The 18,446-nt window shown below is 29.1% G+C and overlaps 7 protein-coding genes across 7 annotated transcripts; 1 reads left to right on the top strand and 6 right to left on the bottom strand.

The window, feature by feature from the left end:
- Positions 1–4,658: 4,658 nt before the first annotated feature.
- On the bottom strand, positions 4,659–5,979 carry LOC113789790 (3-oxoacyl-[acyl-carrier-protein] reductase FabG-like). The gene is made up of 3 exons (XM_027339371.2): positions 5,345–5,979; positions 5,166–5,272; positions 4,659–5,073 (listed from the first exon to the last, which is right to left on the bottom strand). The coding sequence occupies exons 1-3, from the start codon at positions 5,846–5,848 to the stop codon at positions 4,842–4,844; spliced, it is 843 nt and encodes a 280-aa protein (XP_027195172.2). The 5' UTR covers positions 5,849–5,979; the 3' UTR covers positions 4,659–4,841.
- Positions 5,980–6,194: 215 nt separating this feature from the next.
- On the bottom strand, positions 6,195–7,272 carry LOC142645493 (uncharacterized). Its single transcript, XM_075821783.1, has one exon. It carries the CDS (start codon positions 7,190–7,192, stop codon positions 6,299–6,301), a length of 894 nt encoding a protein of 297 aa, XP_075677898.1. The 5' UTR covers positions 7,193–7,272; the 3' UTR covers positions 6,195–6,298.
- Positions 7,273–7,282: 10 nt separating this feature from the next.
- LOC113789794 (ribonuclease H1-like) lies at positions 7,283–8,492 on the bottom strand. Its single transcript, XM_075821787.1, has 2 exons — positions 7,937–8,492; positions 7,283–7,824 (listed from the first exon to the last, which is right to left on the bottom strand). Exons 1-2 carry the CDS (start codon positions 8,349–8,351, stop codon positions 7,388–7,390), a joined length of 852 nt encoding a protein of 283 aa, XP_075677902.1. The 5' UTR covers positions 8,352–8,492; the 3' UTR covers positions 7,283–7,387.
- Positions 8,493–8,562: 70 nt separating this feature from the next.
- Positions 8,563–10,847, bottom strand: pix (ATP-binding cassette sub-family E member 1 pix). Its single transcript, XM_027339370.2, has 2 exons — positions 10,618–10,847; positions 8,563–10,539 (listed from the first exon to the last, which is right to left on the bottom strand). The coding sequence occupies exon 2, from the start codon at positions 10,528–10,530 to the stop codon at positions 8,695–8,697; it is 1,836 nt and encodes a 611-aa protein (XP_027195171.1). The 5' UTR covers positions 10,531–10,539; positions 10,618–10,847; the 3' UTR covers positions 8,563–8,694.
- Positions 10,848–10,965: 118 nt separating this feature from the next.
- Positions 10,966–11,848, bottom strand: ND-23 (NADH dehydrogenase (ubiquinone) 23 kDa subunit). Its single transcript, XM_027339375.2, has 2 exons — positions 11,731–11,848; positions 10,966–11,672 (listed from the first exon to the last, which is right to left on the bottom strand). The coding sequence occupies exons 1-2, from the start codon at positions 11,747–11,749 to the stop codon at positions 11,056–11,058; spliced, it is 636 nt and encodes a 211-aa protein (XP_027195176.1). The 5' UTR covers positions 11,750–11,848; the 3' UTR covers positions 10,966–11,055.
- An 84-nt stretch (positions 11,849–11,932) lies between these two features.
- LOC113789792 (mitochondrial nicotinamide adenine dinucleotide transporter SLC25A51-like) lies at positions 11,933–12,970 on the top strand. Its single transcript, XM_027339373.2, has one exon. It carries the CDS (start codon positions 12,034–12,036, stop codon positions 12,964–12,966), a length of 933 nt encoding a protein of 310 aa, XP_027195174.1. The 5' UTR covers positions 11,933–12,033; the 3' UTR covers positions 12,967–12,970.
- Positions 12,971–14,037: 1,067 nt separating this feature from the next.
- On the bottom strand, positions 14,038–16,108 carry LOC113789791 (uncharacterized). Its single transcript, XM_027339372.2, has one exon. It carries the CDS (start codon positions 15,764–15,766, stop codon positions 14,639–14,641), a length of 1,128 nt encoding a protein of 375 aa, XP_027195173.2. The 5' UTR covers positions 15,767–16,108; the 3' UTR covers positions 14,038–14,638.
- Between the last annotated feature and the right edge of the window lie 2,338 nt (positions 16,109–18,446).

Genomic DNA, 18,446 nt, shown 5'->3' with positions numbered 1-18,446 from the left:
CGAATTTTTGATTTTTTTTTCTCGCTATTCTAAATTCATTAGTTTCAATGTTCAATGTTTAAACACAATGACAAGTAGTATAGTAAGCACAAGTATCATCATCAGCAGTTTTTTTTTAACCAGTAGTAGCCGTTTGTCGTCATTATATTTAATGTCATTATCATGTTTAATACGATGATGATGATGAAACGCAATGACATTAAATGGAACGCTCCAATTTTTTTTAATTCTCATCCAAATAGATGATGATGATGAGATCCAAAGAATTAAAATGAATGATACTCTCTTGCTTACATCAACCAATTGGAATTGAAAAAAGACAAGTTTAAAAAAAAATTTAAAGCAATTTTTCATTATTGCCGGGCAATACTTTTAAGGAAAAAAAATTCTTAAAAGGAAAGAATGATGATGATGTGACATTCGAATCAAATCAGAACGATGATGGACGAAATTCTAGATGATCATCATGATGATAAACGATGAATAAATTTTCATCAAATTTTTTGAAATGTTTTTGAAAAAAATCAAGTTTTCAAACTATACTGGCCAATTGAATTATTTTTTTTTACGAATGAGAACCAACAAAAATCATCAATTATTTTTCAGATTTTTGTTCAACAATCAAATGAATCAATCAGAATGAATTTTATTTTTCATACATCATCCACACCGTGTTCTGGATTGTTTGATGATGACAATGATCATACACATGACCTAGATCCGTTCTTTTTTTCAAACAAAATTCTATCACAAACCATCATTTTTATCATCATTTTTTTTGGACGACAAATCATTTCATTTTCTTTTATTTCAGTTTTCTTCATTCGTCATTTATTCAATTTATTTGATTCCTTTTTTGTTTTTGTTTTGTTTTACTAACATAATGTTTTAGCATTGTTGTTAACATGGACAAAACAACAACAAATTTGATTTATTCCAAATTGAATAGTTGTTTCATTATTATCTAATGATTATAAGAATGAAATTCTGGATTCTGTTTGTGTGTGTGTGTATGTGTGTTTGTTTCTTTATTTTGAATAATGGAAATATGTATCGAAGGGGGGAGAGAAAGGTCTACTATTATTTTGTATTTTTTGTTTATATGTCACCCTTTTCCGGTCTATTGCAATTTGTAAAATAACATTTGTAAATATCGAGAGAGAAATAGTTAGAAAAAACAAAAACAACAATTGTAATAATAATTTATGATTTACATTCTTCAAGTTAATGTTTCATATTCTTGGATTTTGTTAGTTGTTTGTCAGGGTTTGTTGTTTAGTTTTTTTTTTTTGATAAGGGGGAAGAAAGAATGTTGAAAAAAAGTTTGTCCATTCACACATACAGTATAGTATTTTTTGGATAAAATAAATGGAAAAAGTTTTAAAGCAATGAAAATTCAACTAAACACCATCATTGCCGATTTTTAAATGGGCAATGATGGTGTTTAGTTGAATGGGGTTGGCAAAAGAGATAGGAAAACAAAACTTTAACATTTCTTTTTCCAAGAGAATATTATTTTATCAAACCCCCCTCTCATCATCCAAATGTAATAGCCGAAAATTTTCGTAAATTTTCTATTCTCTCCCCCTCTATATTTAGTCTGTTGTTACAAATATTATATGTAGTCACCCAAAGAATCATTGAATTAGAATAACGAATGGGTTAATTTTTTTTTCTTCTCACCAACTTACACACACGAAATATCGTTTTGTAAACGAAAAACTTTTGACGTTGTTTCGGACATTTTTACTCTGTTTGTTTATGATTGTTTTCGTTCTCTCTCTTTCACTTTCGGAATTTTTGTTACAAAATTAATTATTTTTCATTTCAAACGAAAAACAAAAAAATAAATAAACACCCATACACAAAAACATCAAATCCAATAATGTTTTTCTCTGAATATAAAATGGCCTAGATAATGTTTTTAGGCTGTCCTGATCTAAATCTGATTTGGCTTTGTTGTTGTTATTTTTTTGCTACACATCCATTAATCTGGAGTTTTGTTTTTACTTACACCAAAAACATTTGCCATGTCCATTCACTATTCGTTATCTCAACAAAAATTCAATAAAATGAAGAAAAAAAATCCGGGAACGAAATTAAACGCGATTTAAAAGCGTCCGAATTTTCAACTTTTTTTCTATAGTCGAATGAAACAAAAAATAGTCTGGTTGTTCGGGTGAGAATAGAAAAAAAGGAAAAATTAAAGCCCCAACAACAAACTTTGACATAAAATGAAATCTAAACTGATGATGATGGTGAACTTTTCTTTCCGAAAAAATAATGGGCAACAAACTCTTTCTTCGATTCCATTGGGTTGGCAAAAACAAAAAATGAATCTTAACCGTTTTTATTTAAACTTGCTACTGATGAATGGTCCATTAGAATAACCCGCATACATACACTTATGGACAGACCAAATGAATACATTTAAATTCCTCCACCAAAAACTTGACAACATTTGCATTTATGATTGGCTATTGCCATCACCACCGAAAAACTATCACTGCCATATATAATCATCATCATTATCATAGGAAAAGTTTCTAAAAATAAAAATGAATAAATGAAAACTTTATCCATTTCATTTTATCATCATCATCATCATCATCATCATTTATTATCGTTGTTTCAATTGTTTTTTGTTTTTGCTTTTCGGAATAAATGCTAAAAATCTGTTCGTTCAATATATTTAGATATATAAGAAAATGACCTTTCCTCTCTCTTTTTTTTGCTTTATCCGTTAATAATAATAATGATCATCATTATGATGATAATGATAATGGCCATAACTTGATACAAATAATTCTTTTGTTGAATGAATATCATCATCATTATCATCCTGACCTTTGATCCATTCGAACAGAACATTGTACAAATGTTTTATAACTGAATTGCATCGACCATTCCGAAAAAAATGGATGTTTGAAATATGAATATATTCAAATTGTCCATTTTCATTCAATTCAATCATACCATCACCATCAATAAAACTTTTTTGCTACAGTTTTCACACGAAATGCACAAAATTCCATGAAAAAAATGAAAATTGAAACAAAGAGAAACACTTTGTACAAAAAAAAAAAAAATAAAACCCGGTATTTACGAAAAAAAAGAGTGAAGAATTGTAGAGAAAAAAAAATCCAGAATCCTAAAGAAAAAATGGAATCATCCAAAACATTCAGAATCCAGAATAATGAATATGAACGATATGATATTTACATATCATAATCACTATGAATTTATTTATTTTCATTTTATCCATTTTTTTATAATATGTAAAATGATGCTTCAACGAAAAAACAAACAAACAAACAAACAAATGTAAAAAACAAAGAAGCAGAAAAAAATTTAAAAATTCAAAAAAATAAAATAAACTGAATCAACCAGAATATATAAACGATTCTCATTATCATCATTATCATTGATGATGATCATCATCATCTAAACATAATCATAATCCCTTTTTGCATACTTTATTCGGTTATGAAATTCATTGCCGACGATTCAACGATCCGCACATGCATTTTTTTTTGTAAAATAAAATAACTCTGTACCAAGATACACGCACACTTTGTTTTGGTGTATGACAAATCTGGTGTAATGGAAACATGGTTAGGAAAAAAAATCGATGAAACCAAAACCGGGAAAAAAAATATTTCAAATTTCCTATAGGAATATTTCTTTAGTTAAAAAAAATTAAACTTGATAAGTTTATTTTAAAATCTAAATGATTCATTTCAGAGGGGCAATAAAAAAAATTCTCTAAAAAAAATCAATATTATAATGACCAAAGAGAATCATGAATTATTGTGAATGTAATATTGATTTGTTTCAAACAAAAAATTCTTTTGAATGATTAAGAATTTCTTTTTTTCGGAATAAAACTTTTAATATTTTTCTGAAAGATGAAAGAAATTCTATGTATATTCTTGCATAGGAAGAAAATTCTCTAAATTCTTTTTCTTCTTTTTTTTGAAAAATTAGTTTATTAATTGAATTTATTCTGTTGTTTTTTTTCACACACACATAAAAGTGGGAAAGCTGGACAGGCAATTTTGTTGTCGAAAATTCTTTGGACTCAACCAAAATGACCATGACTGTGAAATATGAATGATCAACAGACCATGAAAATGAATTTGAAAAACAAAGTTAGAATCAAATGACAATCATCATCATCGTATATTTAACCAATGAAAAAAAGGCTTAAAACATTTATTTGTATCTGAAACATTCGTTGAGAAAAATCCTCCATAAAGATTCACTAGTGATGATAATTTTTGTTCACTACTAAATGAGAAAAAAGAATTTAAGCACAACAGAATTACTGCCTGTGTGGGTGTAAAAAACGGAAATTTGTTTTCATCGTTTAATCAAAACAAAACAAAAAGAAGAAAATACAATGTAACAATTGCATTGAAAAAAAATTCTTGACAGAGAATTTTTTCTGAACCGAAAATAGTTTCGGTTATAGGAAATGGACGGAAATAATTATTAACAAAACAAAAAAAAACAATTCTTAATTTGATTCGATTTGATTACTAAAGAGGTACTCCATCTTGTGACAATCATAATAAATGTTCACAAATGAATAAAATTCGATTTTAATTTTTTTTATTCGATCCATTAATTGATGATATAAATAATTTTTTTTCAAATTAAATTAATTTTACTATAGTAATTGAATCAACGGTATTTTTACAATCAAAAAAATAAAGTTGTATTAGGATATTGTTCGAAGGACAAATTTGCTTTCGAATATTGGAATGAATGTTCGTTAATCAGTACGTTTTTTTTTGTGTTTGTTTGTTTGTCAGATGGAAACAGAAAATTTTTTTTGATTATGTAGCCAATGCAAGTGAACTGAATAAAGCACCACCATCAATTAATAAACAGCTACCTGTCATAAATTTTGCATGATTTGAACCAACATAGGCAACAAGATCGGCAATATCATTCGGTTCACCCATCATTCCTAATGGTGATGATTTTCGTAAATATTCTTCTTGTTGCATTACTTGTTCCGAATTGAAACCAATTGCAGTGAAGAAATTCGTTTGTACACCACCCGGACTATTTTATTTATTTATTGTTGTTGAAAAACATTGATTGAAGATTAGTTGTTATAATGAAAAAAAAATAGATTAAACTAAAAACAAACTTACTTAATCGAATTAACTCGTATTCCTTTTGGTCCAAGTTCCATTGCAATCACACGAGTAAACATATCAATCGCTGCTTTAGCCATACAATATCCATAAAATCCTACAAGCTATTCGCACAATGTTTATGATTATTGATTATTGATATGATTTTCATTCATTAAAAATCAACTAAAATTTACCGGTTTTAAACTACAAACACTTGAAATATTAATAATATTTCCTTTTGTTTGTTCCAAATATGGTATAGCCATTAATGTAAGATTGATTGTAGCACGAACATCTAATCGTATAACTTTTTCAAATGTTTCCAATGATTTTGGATCGAATACAGATGTAACCTGTGCATAACCAGCATTATTAATCAATAAATCTAATCGTCCAAACATATCGATTGTTGATTGTATTAAACGTTTTGCATCATCATCATTCGTTATATCGGCAACCACTTCTAATGGTTTAGATTTTTTTGGTGATAATTGTAAACATTCATTAGCAACACGATTAATATTTTCTTTTGAACGGCCAGTGATAACAACAAATGCACCCAATTCAGCCATACGTTTAGCAATACTTTCACCAATACCCGAACTTGAACCGGTTATTAATACAACTTTCTCCGTATAATCAAATTGTAATGACATTTTTAGTAAATTTTTTTTTCTTTTCAAACAACAAACAAGCATTTAATGGGAAAAAAATTAGGACAAAATGCAAACACACACTTTATTTGATGAACAATGCGAATAATGATAATAATAAGTTTTTATACGATCCGAATGGATGATTCATTTTGTTCTAAAACAACCTTCTTCGAACATTTACACCGCAAACAAACATTCATACCAAAAAACAAAAACAAAAAAACGATCAGTTAATTTTTTTCCAAAATTTTTAAATCATCAAGGATGCACATATTACAGAGTGAGAGAAATCAAAAAAAAAAAAAAAAAAAAAAGAAATATCATAATAAAATATTATTCAAGGCAATAATTTTTATGATAAAACAATTTTCATTTTAAAAGTTATCGATTCAAACCGAAAGAAAATGCAATTGATTTTATTTATTCATTTTTTTTCTCTTGGTTGGTGTAAAGATGAAACAAACACACAAACACACATTACATATTGTTGATTTAATTAGATTTTGTTGATTTAATGGTTGAATCGAATAGATCATTTTTTCCATGTTTATCAGCAAATCTAAATAATGGTTTACGAAATGTTCCCAATTCATTGCCATTCATTGTTGTTGTAGTTGCTGTTGCTGTTTCGAAACCTTTTCTTGTATATTTCATATGTAATATTGCTTCAGATAACCAAAGATCAGTATATTTAATTAGATAACCTAATGCTAATACAACCGAATTTAATGAACCATCATAACAATAGATTAATGTATTGCCATTTTTTAAATAATTTTCATGTATCTTATCGGCAACATCATTTATATATAATTTTAATGTTCTTGGTTCTTTTGTACTGATCGGTACACGTAATGTTTCCGTATTTAATAGTTGTTGTTTATGACTTTGACTATCTTCATTAATTTTTGGAAAATCAACCATAGGTAAATCGATGGTTGCATTCAATAATAAATTTATATGATTTGTTTTCAATGTTTTTGATGAAAGACCACCAAAACTTGTAATATAACAATTTTGTATTACTTTATTTGTTTCAATATTATAATGATCGATTTTTGTACGAATTACTAGATCAGTTGATAATTCATTCTGTATAAATGATTTTAATGAATTTAATGATATATGTTTCTGTTCAATATCTAAACCATCCGGTGTTTTACGTGATGTTTGATCACGATATAGTCGTGCATCACTTGCTAATTGTACCGATGTTATTCGACTTATTGTAAATGGACGTATACAACGTCGATTCGTTTGATTGATTTTATCCGCTCCTGTAGCCGCTATCGTCATTCCATTTAGACCAGTTGTTATACAATTATTATTATCTTGAACCACGGATTCTACTGTATCTGAACATCCGATTAAACAGCTGTTTCCCATGATTCGAATTATCGATCGAATGTAAACACAAAAATTTTTAAAAATTCATTGCGTTCATATTTATAATCATCATCATCGACAACAATTAAATTATGTTGTTGAATAAAAAATTTGATTTATTTTATTTTACAATAAAAAATAATTTGATTTACAAAAAGCGAATTTTTATGGGAAAAAAATCACAGAATTTAGAATTTATTTAATAGAATTTGTAGCCAATTTATCGGCCATTTCATTACCATAATCACCTGAATGTGCACGTACTTTTGTCCATATTAGACGATCCATTTTACTAATTTCTTCATCCAAACGACAAAAATCTTCTTTATTTTTAACCGTTTCACCAGTAGACAATTTCCAACCATTAAGTTTCCATTTGGGAAACCATTCGGTCATGGCTGTTATCATAAATTTTGAATCCGTATAAATATTCAATTTTAAACAATTATTTTTCAATGCCGTTTGAATGGCTACGATAGCTGCTTCAATTTCGGCACGATTATTTGTTTGTCGACCTCTAATTCGACGTGATATATTATCCGGATGATCATTAGCCCAAAATACACCAATACCAGCTTTAGCATTTCGTTTACCATTATTCATACATGCACCATCAGTATAGACCAGTGATTCTCAACCTTTTTGTTGTCGCGGCACAATTTTAGCGGCACAAAATATATATCAGTTGCATTTTCAGAATTTCGCGGCACACCAATGTGCCGCGGCACACGGGTTGAGAATCACTGGTATAGACAATTGGATCGCCTAGATGATTACGACGTATTGTATTGAAATCATTTTTTCGACTTTTTGGAATTGGGGGATGTTTTTGTTTAGCATAAATACCAACAGGTTTTATTTGATTATTCTGTTTGATTTTGTTAGATGGTGATCCATTCTTCTTAGATGTAATCATTCGAACAAAATTATTACTGCTATCAGCTGTTGTTGTGGTCGAAGTCGTCGCAAAAATTTTTGCCTTCGAATTTGATGAAATAATGACAGGAGGTTTATGGCTTTTTATAAATTGTTCGGCTTCGGATTTAGTTTTAAATTTTTTATATCTAGCACCGCTAAATCCTTTTACCTGCTTTTCACATTCAACCCAAGTATTAAAAATTCCTTGTTGTCGACCATTTGCAACCGCATAATATGACATTTTAATTTAGTTTTTCTTTGATAAATAATTTTCAGCCAAAAAAAACAAATGAAACAAAACAAGCTAACTTATTGCAAACAAACAGAATGAAATTCTGACCGTGCATTCTGGTCAGCAGATAAATTAATATGACAACAGAAAAAATGCACGCGCGCCACAAATAAATTCTATGAGAACTTTCTCGTTCACAATCAAAAACAATTTTCCGAAATATTTTTTCAATTTTTTTATAATAAAATTAATAATAATTATATAATAATGCATGACATTTGTTTTTGTTTGTTTGTTTGATTGGTTTTTTTTTTTGAAACATTGAGAAATAAAAATACAATAAGAAAAAAATCTAATCTTCAAGAAAAAAGAAATTACCACCACGTTTTTGTTCAGTATCTTTAACTGAATTTAATTTATTAATTCTTGGCCGATAATTATTTGGATCACGACGAAATGTTATATTCAATAGTTCCAAAAATCGATTCATACCGGACAATAATGATTGTGGTGATGTAGCGACTGTTTTTATTGATGGTTCACCTTCAAATACAATAACACGATCAGCTAGATATGTGGCCATTATGAAATCATGTTCAACAATGAATCCGGTCTTTTTCGAATGAAGAAAAAAACGTTTAATAACTTTAGCAGCAACAAGACGTTGTTCTGAATCTAAATATGCTGATGGTTCATCAATTAGATAAACATCGGCCGGTTTACCAAGACAAAGAATCAAAGCAATACGTTGTAATTCACCACCAGAAAGATGTCGTACTTCTTGATCAAGTATATTATCAATCTGTAATGGTTTCACCACTTCGCCTTGAAAATGTGGATGTGTAAAAAAATCACGAATTTTTTCATGCAATAACATTCGTACTGTTCCTTGTGATTTGGGACTTATTTTCTGTGGTTTATAACTAATATTCAATGTTGGCACATCGGATTCGCCTTCATCCGGTTTTAGATTACCAGCCATCATTCGAATGAATGTTGTTTTTCCCGTTCCATTTTCACCCAATAGAACAATAATTTCTGAATCAGTAAATGTACCGGGTTCAACGGTCAATTCAAATGGTCCTAAACGTTTGATCATACGTGGATATTCATAACGACACATACGTTTAATCTCTTCATCGTTTGCAGTTTCGGCTACTTTAAAAACTAATGATGCTTCACGAAAACGAAGATTTTCTGTCGGTACAAATCCATCGAGGAAGATATTAATACCTTCACGTACCGAAAATGGCATCGTTACAACACCGTATACACCAGGTACACCGTATAGGCAACAGATAAAATCGGATAAATAATCCAAAACTGAAAGATCATGTTCGACGACAATAATATATTTATTCACCTGTAATAATGATCGTATAGCTTCGGCAGCTTTCAATCGTTGTTTCACATCCAAATAACTAGATGGTTCATCAAACATAAATATATCGCCATTCTGAATGCATACCATTGCAATAGTGAAACGTTGTAGCTCACCACCACTTAATTCGGAAACATCACGTTCAAGTATAGCATCGGTTAGATCTAATAATTGACACATTTCTTCCTTATTTTTTCGTTCATTTTTTTTATCGATTAACGTGCTGACAGTACCAGCAATGGTTTTTGGTAATTGATCAACATATTGTGGTTTTATTATGGCTTTTAAATCATCTTCAAGTATGCGAGTGAAATAATTCTGTAATTCAGAACCACGAAAATAAACAAGAATTTCTTGCCAATCAGGTGCATCGGCACCATATCTACCCAGATTTGGTTTCAATTTACCAGCTAAAACTTTTAATGCAGTAGATTTACCGATACCGTTTGTACCGACTAAACCAAGTACTTCACCCGGTCTTGGTGTTGGTAATCGGTGAAGTTTAAATGAATTTGGACCAAAACGATGTGTTGTTTCGGAGCTCAGATTTGAAGGTAAATTAATGATGGTAATTGCACCAAGTGGGCATTTTTTAATACAAATACCACAACCGATACATAATTCTTCACTGATTTTCGAAATCTTATCATTCTGCGTTACTTCGATACATAATTTACCCATACGTACAACTGGACAGGATTTTTTACATTCAAGACGACAACGTTTTGGTTTACATTTATCATGATTGACAATAGCGATTCTTGTCAAAGATTCCTGCGTTTCTTGTTTACTTTTGGGTGGTGCCATATCGTTGATCTTTTTTTTTGTTGGATGATAAAAAATTGAAAAAAAATTATTTGATTGATTGATAACAATCTGTTGTTTACTACTTACATTTCCAGATGATATTTTTAGCAGAAATTTTTGTTGAATTACATATGAAAATAGAAATTCTTTCTCGTCGAATTCTTCGTGTTTTCGGAATCAGAATTTTTTTTTATTAGATAAAAAATTGGCGGCGGAAACACGCATGCAATATTTACAGAAAACAAAATTTAATACGGAAAAAGAGAACGATCACATGTGCACATCGTTAATATATCAATGAATACAGAAAATCATGTCAACGTTGAACATTCAACACAGTGATGAACGATTAAATCGCTATCGATACTAAAAAAACAATCAAAATGTTTCTTTCAATCGACACTAGATGGCTTGAATTCTGGTAATAATTCAATATTGAATTTTTAAATTCTTTTTTATTCGATTTAATTATCCATTATTAAATTTCAAGCAAACTATTTCATACAATTTTTTATCAATGAATCTTTATCTATAAAGATGATCAGCCTCTAGATTGGCTGCAATTTCCATTTCCCATTTATCACCATTTTCTAATAATTTTTCTTTATTATATAATAATTCTTCATGAGTTTCGGTTGCATATTCAAAATTCGGTCCTTCAACAATAGCATCGACAGGACAGGCTTCTTGACAGAAACCACAATAGATACATTTGGTCATATCGATATCATATCTAGTCGTACGACGGCTACCATCCGAACGTTCTTCAGCTTCGATAGTGATAGCCTGTGCAGGACAAATGGCTTCACATAATTTACATGCAATACAACGTTCTTCACCAGACGGATATCGTCTTAATGCATGTTCACCTCGGAAACGTGGTGATAACGGTCCTTTTTCGAATGGATAATTTATCGTTGCTGGTTCTTTGAACATTTGACCTAAAACGACACCCATACCACTAATCAATTCACCATACATTATGCCATTGATTGTATCGTCCAAAACTTTTTTCGCTGTTACTTCTTCATAATCATTGACGATGAAATAAGTGCCTTTAAAAAGAGCATTAGTGGTTGTTAACGGGCGTGATGACAATATGGATCGAGCCACTGATGGTGATCGCGAAGCTAAATGACGACCTGTAAATGAAACCATTAACTTATTATTTATAGAATATGAAATATTCACAAAAATTACCAATATTTAATGCAAACATAACTGATAAAAGATGATGAATTGATCGATTGATGATTGCTGTAAATGAAAAAACAGAATAAATAAATGTCCTTTGGCAAGCTGACACTATTGTTGGAAACTTTTTTTTAACAAAATCATTTTCCCAAGGAAATTTTCTAAAAATGTTTTATTTAATCAACAGATGGCTGTGTGAAACAAATGAATTTATTCGAATTATTTGTTTACCCCGGTCATTATTTATTTAAAGTGTTCGAATTGTTTTTTGTTTGGTCGTTGTTTCGTTGATTTCTCGACAATTTTATCATGAATATTCCAAATCAACGACATAATGATGAACCAAAATGGCCAATCGGTTCAGAATATCTATGCGGTATGGGTGCAGGACTGTTAAGTGTATGTATTACATTTCCAATCAATAAACTTATGTTTCGACAAAGTGTATGGGGATTTGATGCAGCTAGTGCTTTACGTCAATTACGTATCGAAGGTATCGGTTATCTTTATCGTGGTGTTGGACCACCATTATTAGTAAAACCATTATCATCATCAGTAATGTTTGGATCGTATAATCAATTTTATCGTATGTTATCTACTGAAAATAATAATGTTAATGGCTTTGATTTCCAAGCATCATTATTGGCATCATTATTATCCGGTGCTACTGAAGCATTGATAGCAACACCATTCGAACGTATTCAGATGATATTACAGGATGGTCGTTTCAATAATCAATATACAAATATGTTTGATCTATTCTATCAGATACGTCGTTATGGTATTCAAGAATATTATCGTGGATTTCGTATTACGGTATTACGTAATGGACCATCAACATTTTTATATTTTTGTAGTTTAGATTATTGTGAACAAAAATTATTTCAACCATCATCATCATCATCATCATCATCATCAACAATAACGACAACAACACAAATTAATAATCAAAGAATTACAAATGAATTTATGAGAAAATTTATAACTGGCGCAATATTAGGTGGTACAATATCAACATTAATCTATCCATTAAATGTAATACGCACAAGAATACAGGTACAGCCAATCGGTACAAAACATATGTCCATACGTCAAGCATTTGAACAATTATATCAGGAACGTATTGGTACATCACGTTCATTAGTAGCCGGTATACATGTAAATCTATTTCGATCATTTTTACATTGGGGATGTTTGACCGCTATTTCAGATTTCATTCGAAATAAAATTAATTATAATTAATCGATTAATATTGATTTTAAACAAAAATCCTTTCCATTTCCGATTTTTATCAATATAGATTCAGGGCAAATCATGCATCGATGACAGATAAGATTATCAAATTCAAATTTTCTTCGGGGATCAAAATTTTCCCATCCTATCAATCAATCAATCAATCAATTTTGATTTTTATTATTAAAAACCAAAACAAGCAAACAAACAAACGAAAAATAAAATTATCATCATTAATGATAGAAAAAACTAATTTCTGATTATCGAGATTCAATTCGATTTTGGATTAAAATAGTCGAATGAAAAACGACTGTTTTTGATTATCGATTTTTACAACCTGTTCTTAAACGGTTTTTTTTCTCGCTTGCTCATATCCAAATCAATCGATCACATATTGATGATTCAAAACAACAATAAGTGCACTCACATTTGATGAAAATGAAAATGAAATTCATCCTGTCTCCAATCACATCATCAAAAAATCAACGGAAGAAAATTTAACACACACAAAAAAAAACATTCACCATTACTATCATGATAATTCTTTTAGGCTCGTCAAATGATGACAAAATAAATCAAGAAAAAAAGGTATGGATGTTTTGTTTTTTGTCTGTTGTTATTGTTTGGATTTGATTTTTTTTCTTGGTATTGATGATTGACCACAGATTATCGGCCCAAAACCGTATAATCTTTTCTTCCATTCTTTTCATTCGTTCAGTCAATCATCAGCATCCATATTCAACCTCAAAACACTTCCTTGTTTATTTGTCGCTGTCATCATCATCATCATCAAAATCATCAAAAACATCAAATAACCAATCTGTCAAATCTCTCAATGAACGAAACATTCAATAATTATAATATCCTAGCCATTATAAACATATTCAAAGATAAAACAAATTAATTGAAAGAAAAAGAGCGGAAGAAGAGAAGGCTGGGTGGTTGGATTTTTTTTTTTTAAATTTCAATTTCAATTTTGAAATGACGAAATGTTTTGATTAATCATATTAACCAAGGACTTGATCTTACATTCTCATGATCGATAATATTTGGCCATCTTGATAATTAGAAAAAACATAATTAAAGGTTATTAATGTTTTTAATTACTTATCATTTATGAATTTTTTTTAATTGAAAAATTTTTTCATTTAAATTTTTATTTCTCAATTATTTATTTTTGCTTAAATCAGATTATAATTATCATATGTACATGAAAGAAAAGAGTGTAGGTGTGTGTCTTGAAAAGTGTTTGACGAAGAAAAAAAATTGAATAAATTGATCGACAACAACGGAAATTATCGATCTTTATCGAAAACATAAACAAACACAACAAATGTGTGTTATAAAAATGCTTGTGAGTGTGTGTATGTATGTGTGGGTGTTTGGATTCAATTTAAAATGGATGGATCCAGTTTTTTTCTTCTTATTCATATCTCATTGTTTGATTTCCTGATGATGATGATTATGTTGGATAATTAGGTTTGAAGATAAATCCCAAATGATATTTGATTATTATTTGTTAATTTTAAAATTGAATCATTTTTTTTGTTGTTGTTGTTGTTGTAAAAATGTTGAAAATTACAAACGAAAAATATCATGTATAGAGGTGTGTTTGTATATGTGTGTTTGTGAATTAATTAGTTTAATTAATATTTTCTTTTGTTTGATTTGAATATAATTTTCAAAATTGTGGCACATCAGAATCATTCACTTCAATACCACATACATCAGATATAAAATAATCCATACATGCTTGATATAATTGTATTTGGGCAATAATCGATGAATTAGTTGATGTTGGATATTTATCTTCCGATTCAACACGACATTGGCTATGATAATTTAATACCTGATTTTCTAAATCTTCTTGTAAACGTTTATTTTTAATCTCTTTTTCGGCTTTACTAAAATCATAACCACCTTGTTGTGTGAACCAACCTTCTGAACGTAATGCACAAGCGGCAATCTGTTCACGATGTTGTTCAACCGATTCACGAGTAATATTCGTTGGTAATGGTGTTGTTTCCAAACATTTCGTAATCACATTAGCTTTAGCTAATTTTTCCTGTTCACTTGGTTCTAATTCGGGACATTTACCCCAATTGATTTGTGGTGATTGTGGTAGGCCATTATTGATTGCAGTTGTTTGACTATTACCATTATTATTATTATTACCACTATTGTTATTGTTGCCATCTGATCCATTTGTATTTTGTAATTGAATCGGTTTATTATTATGACCAACATTCGATGATGATGATGATGATGATGATCGTGTATTTGATTGATTGATCGATTGTTGTTGTTGTTGTTGTCGTCCAAATTGTTGAGCATGATTTGGCTGTTGTTGTTGATGTTGATGATGATGTAAATGACCAATATTAGCCGAACCGGATGCTGGAATATTACCACCAGTTTGACTATTAGCATCACCATTATTATTAACAGCAGCAGCTGCTGCAACGGCAGCTAATGATTGTTGTGCAGCTAATAATTGCTGCGTTTGTCGTTGTAATTGGGCAAGTTGTTCAAGTAAATCTTGTTGCTGTTCAAGGGTCAATAACGTTGGTTGTTGATGCTGTTGATGTGAATGTTGTTGTTGTTGTTGTTGTTTATTCATAATTGTATTCGATTGTTGTGATGCTGATGCTTGTAACGGAATCGATTGTGTTGATGGTTGTTGCATTGATGAAGCCAGTTTTATCGATGTATTATGCTGTTGATGATGATAATGATTTGGAATGTTAGCATCAACAATGATGAACATCATCATTGCCAATAGTAATGTAAATATTATCGAACGAAACATGATTGAATTTTATTTTGTTGATAATGATTTAGAAGACGACGAATGAAAATAAAAGGGTTAAGATGATGATGATGATGATGGAGTTCGATGAACCTGATTTTAAAAAATTTTCAAATTTATCTTCTTCAAAGATCAAACGATCAATGATCTTTAAGTTTTTGAGAATAAAAATGTAGAATTTTTTTCAAATACAAGAAAAAAAATGACGACTAGAGAAAATTTGGTAAAGACATTATGATTTTGTATCAATTTCAGGAATAATCGAATTGAAATGTGAAAAAAATATTGCAGAATCGATTGAATTGTAGAAAAATTCCGATGAAGAAAAAAAACCGAACAATAAATATATTCACATCAACCAATCAAATAGACATTGAATTTTTTGGGATTAAATTAATGAAAATATTTATATATTAAAAAAAAAAACATAAGAATCGATCCGTGATCGAGAAACGACCGCAAAACATTTGTTGCCAAAAATGAAATCGAAAATTTTTCATATAAATTTCTGTCTTTATATACCGAGGCCGATCGGATAGCTAGATCGGATGGATGGATGGTTCGCTCTCTCCTTATGAAGAAAAATTAGAAATTTATTGAAAGATATTATCGTCTTTTTTTTTGGTTGGTTGGTTAGCGGTGGCCACTACTTTATCAACAAACGAAATTAAAAGAAAAAAATTCTCTTTTTTGTTTCTTCTCTTAAATTTATTTCTTTGGGTTTCCCATTTGTTCTCTGTCTTTCTCTTTTTCTATCTATATCTTTTCGTTTGTTTGTTTTCTAAACTAACCTGATCAAACAAGCTGAACATTTTTTTCTTCTTGATAAAAATTTTCTCATTTTCTTTTCTGCAATAATTATGACATTCATTAATTATCAATTTTTTCACATACACACCGAAGAGGGGAATGAAAAATCTGATAATAATAATAATAAGGATGACCGGGGATCGATTAGAAAATTATAATTAATTGAAAACAAGAGAGATATCAAGCAAAGAAAAGCATAAGACAAACCAAACTATCATCTATGATCTATGAACCGAACGATGTTATCACAAACAATGATTATTGAGAATTGAGAATTTTCTACATAATTTTTTTTTGCGTTTTATTTTTCTAATGATAAAATATAGAATATAAAAATCGGGTTTACAACTAAACAAAACTAATCAAAAAATTAAACACTGAATTTTGATAAAACCAAACAATTGTTAACCAAAAAAAATAATAATAATTAAATTTCTTGAAAAAAAAATTTGATACTTATCATCGAAAAAAAAAGTTAAATAAATAAATGATAATGATGATGATGATGAACAAACAACAAAGCGCAAGACAAGAAATTTAAAATACATGCCCACACATCATATTATAACATTCAAACATATTTCACGTTAAATATCTATATGTATTGGATGTGGGAGTGTGTCTTGGATGATGAAACAAGGAACAACAACGACGACAAGATAATAATAATCATTGTTTAAATATCCAATGTTTGTTTGTTTGTTGGTTGGTTTTTTGTTTGGTTACTTTTGATGATAAAAAAATAAGAAAGAAACAATCATTATATGAATGAATGAAAAAAAAATGGTTTCAATTTACGATAGCCATGATGTTTGATGATGATAATGATGATGATGATGATGGTGGTGGTGGTGGTTATGGTTATGGTTGGTAAATGGTCAAACAATAATAATAATGATTTTAATCATAAACAACATCATTATTATCTTGAAAAATATACTTGGACTTCCGGATGATCGATAAAAGTAATCATTATTGTTTGATACATATTTTTTTTATTATTGAAAATTATTTCGTAACAACAAATCCGATTATAAAGATTATGAGAATATTTATCTTCTTCCGTCTTAAATTCGTTTCAAATTGATTTCTTTTTTTTTCTTTTTTTTGGTGTGTATCGATTGTATCGATTATCTATTTAATTGAATTTTGTTTCCCATTTTAATGATGTTGTTTTCAATTTTTCAATTGTTTCGTTAAATTGCATCGATTTCATTTGAAACAAACAAACAAAAACAAAAACAAACAAAAAAATCATCGCCGATTCGTGTTTGTTTCGGAAAATTGTTTCCGTTTTTTTTTAAATTTCTTTCTAAATCGATAATTTGGTCAGATTTTTTTTTTTTTGGATATTGGTTTGATTTATAAACGTTGTTGTTAGCCAAAATTCAATTGAAATACAAAACAAAACAAAAAAATGACAATCAAAATGAAAGTTTGTTGTTTTTTTTGGTCAAAATCATGACAGGTGACATTTCACTAGATTGACCGCAATGAAAAAAAAAATAAATTTCAAATTTTGTTTTTTAAACTTTTAAATGTGTGACTTCCTTAATGATGATGATTATTATTTTGTTTTTGTTTTTGTTTTGAAATGAAACAAAAGAAATGATCATTTTTTTTTTGTTTCAAAAGTAATAAACTTCCTGGAAAAGAAATTTTGTTTCGAAAATATTTTTCATATTGATTGGATTTGACCAAAAATCACCATATATCGAACAACAAACACACACACACCCCGAATTGATATGGTCAAACCAAATGGATCAAATGTATATACCAAAAATGGTGAGAAGAAAACTTATCTATTTTTGTTTTAGTTTCTTGCTTCACTTGACTGAAAATTTGAAACAAATTTTGAAGAAAAAAT

The sequence above is a fragment of the Dermatophagoides pteronyssinus genome, unplaced genomic scaffold, assembly GCF_027571235.1.
Source record: "Dermatophagoides pteronyssinus isolate colony J.1.1.1.1 unplaced genomic scaffold, Derpt_VIB-CSIC_2022.12 sq0012, whole genome shotgun sequence".
NCBI classification, from domain to species: Eukaryota; Metazoa; Arthropoda; class Arachnida; order Sarcoptiformes; family Pyroglyphidae; genus Dermatophagoides; species Dermatophagoides pteronyssinus.
The sequence above is the reverse complement of the archived record's forward strand: the minus strand, read 5'-3'. Positions and strand labels throughout refer to the sequence as shown.

Excerpts from the sequence above, each read along its gene's own strand:
- LOC113789790 (XM_027339371.2), bottom strand. The coding sequence starts at position 5,848 with ATGCTTGTTTGTTGTTTGAAAAGAAAAAAAAATTTACTAAAAATGTCA. Across the intron at positions 5,273-5,344 it reads GTGTTTGTAGTTTAAAACCG|CTTGTAGGATTTTATGGATA; the intron begins GTAAATTTTAGT and ends TTGTGCGAATAG. Across the intron at positions 5,074-5,165 it reads ATACGAGTTAATTCGATTAA|TCCGGGTGGTGTACAAACGA; the intron begins GTAAGTTTGTTT and ends TAAATAAAATAG.
- pix (XM_027339370.2), bottom strand. The coding sequence starts at position 10,530 with ATGGCACCACCCAAAAGTAAACAAGAAACGCAGGAATCTTTGACAAGA.
- LOC113789792 (XM_027339373.2), top strand. The coding sequence starts at position 12,034 with ATGAATATTCCAAATCAACGACATAATGATGAACCAAAATGGCCAATC.
- LOC142645493 (XM_075821783.1), bottom strand. The coding sequence starts at position 7,192 with ATGGGAAACAGCTGTTTAATCGGATGTTCAGATACAGTAGAATCCGTG.
- LOC113789794 (XM_075821787.1), bottom strand. The coding sequence starts at position 8,351 with ATGTCATATTATGCGGTTGCAAATGGTCGACAACAAGGAATTTTTAAT. Across the intron at positions 7,825-7,936 it reads CGATCCAATTGTCTATACCA|AATCACTGGTCTATACTGAT; the intron begins GTGATTCTCAAC and ends AAAAAGGTTGAG.
- LOC113789791 (XM_027339372.2), bottom strand. The coding sequence starts at position 15,766 with ATGTTTCGTTCGATAATATTTACATTACTATTGGCAATGATGATGTTC.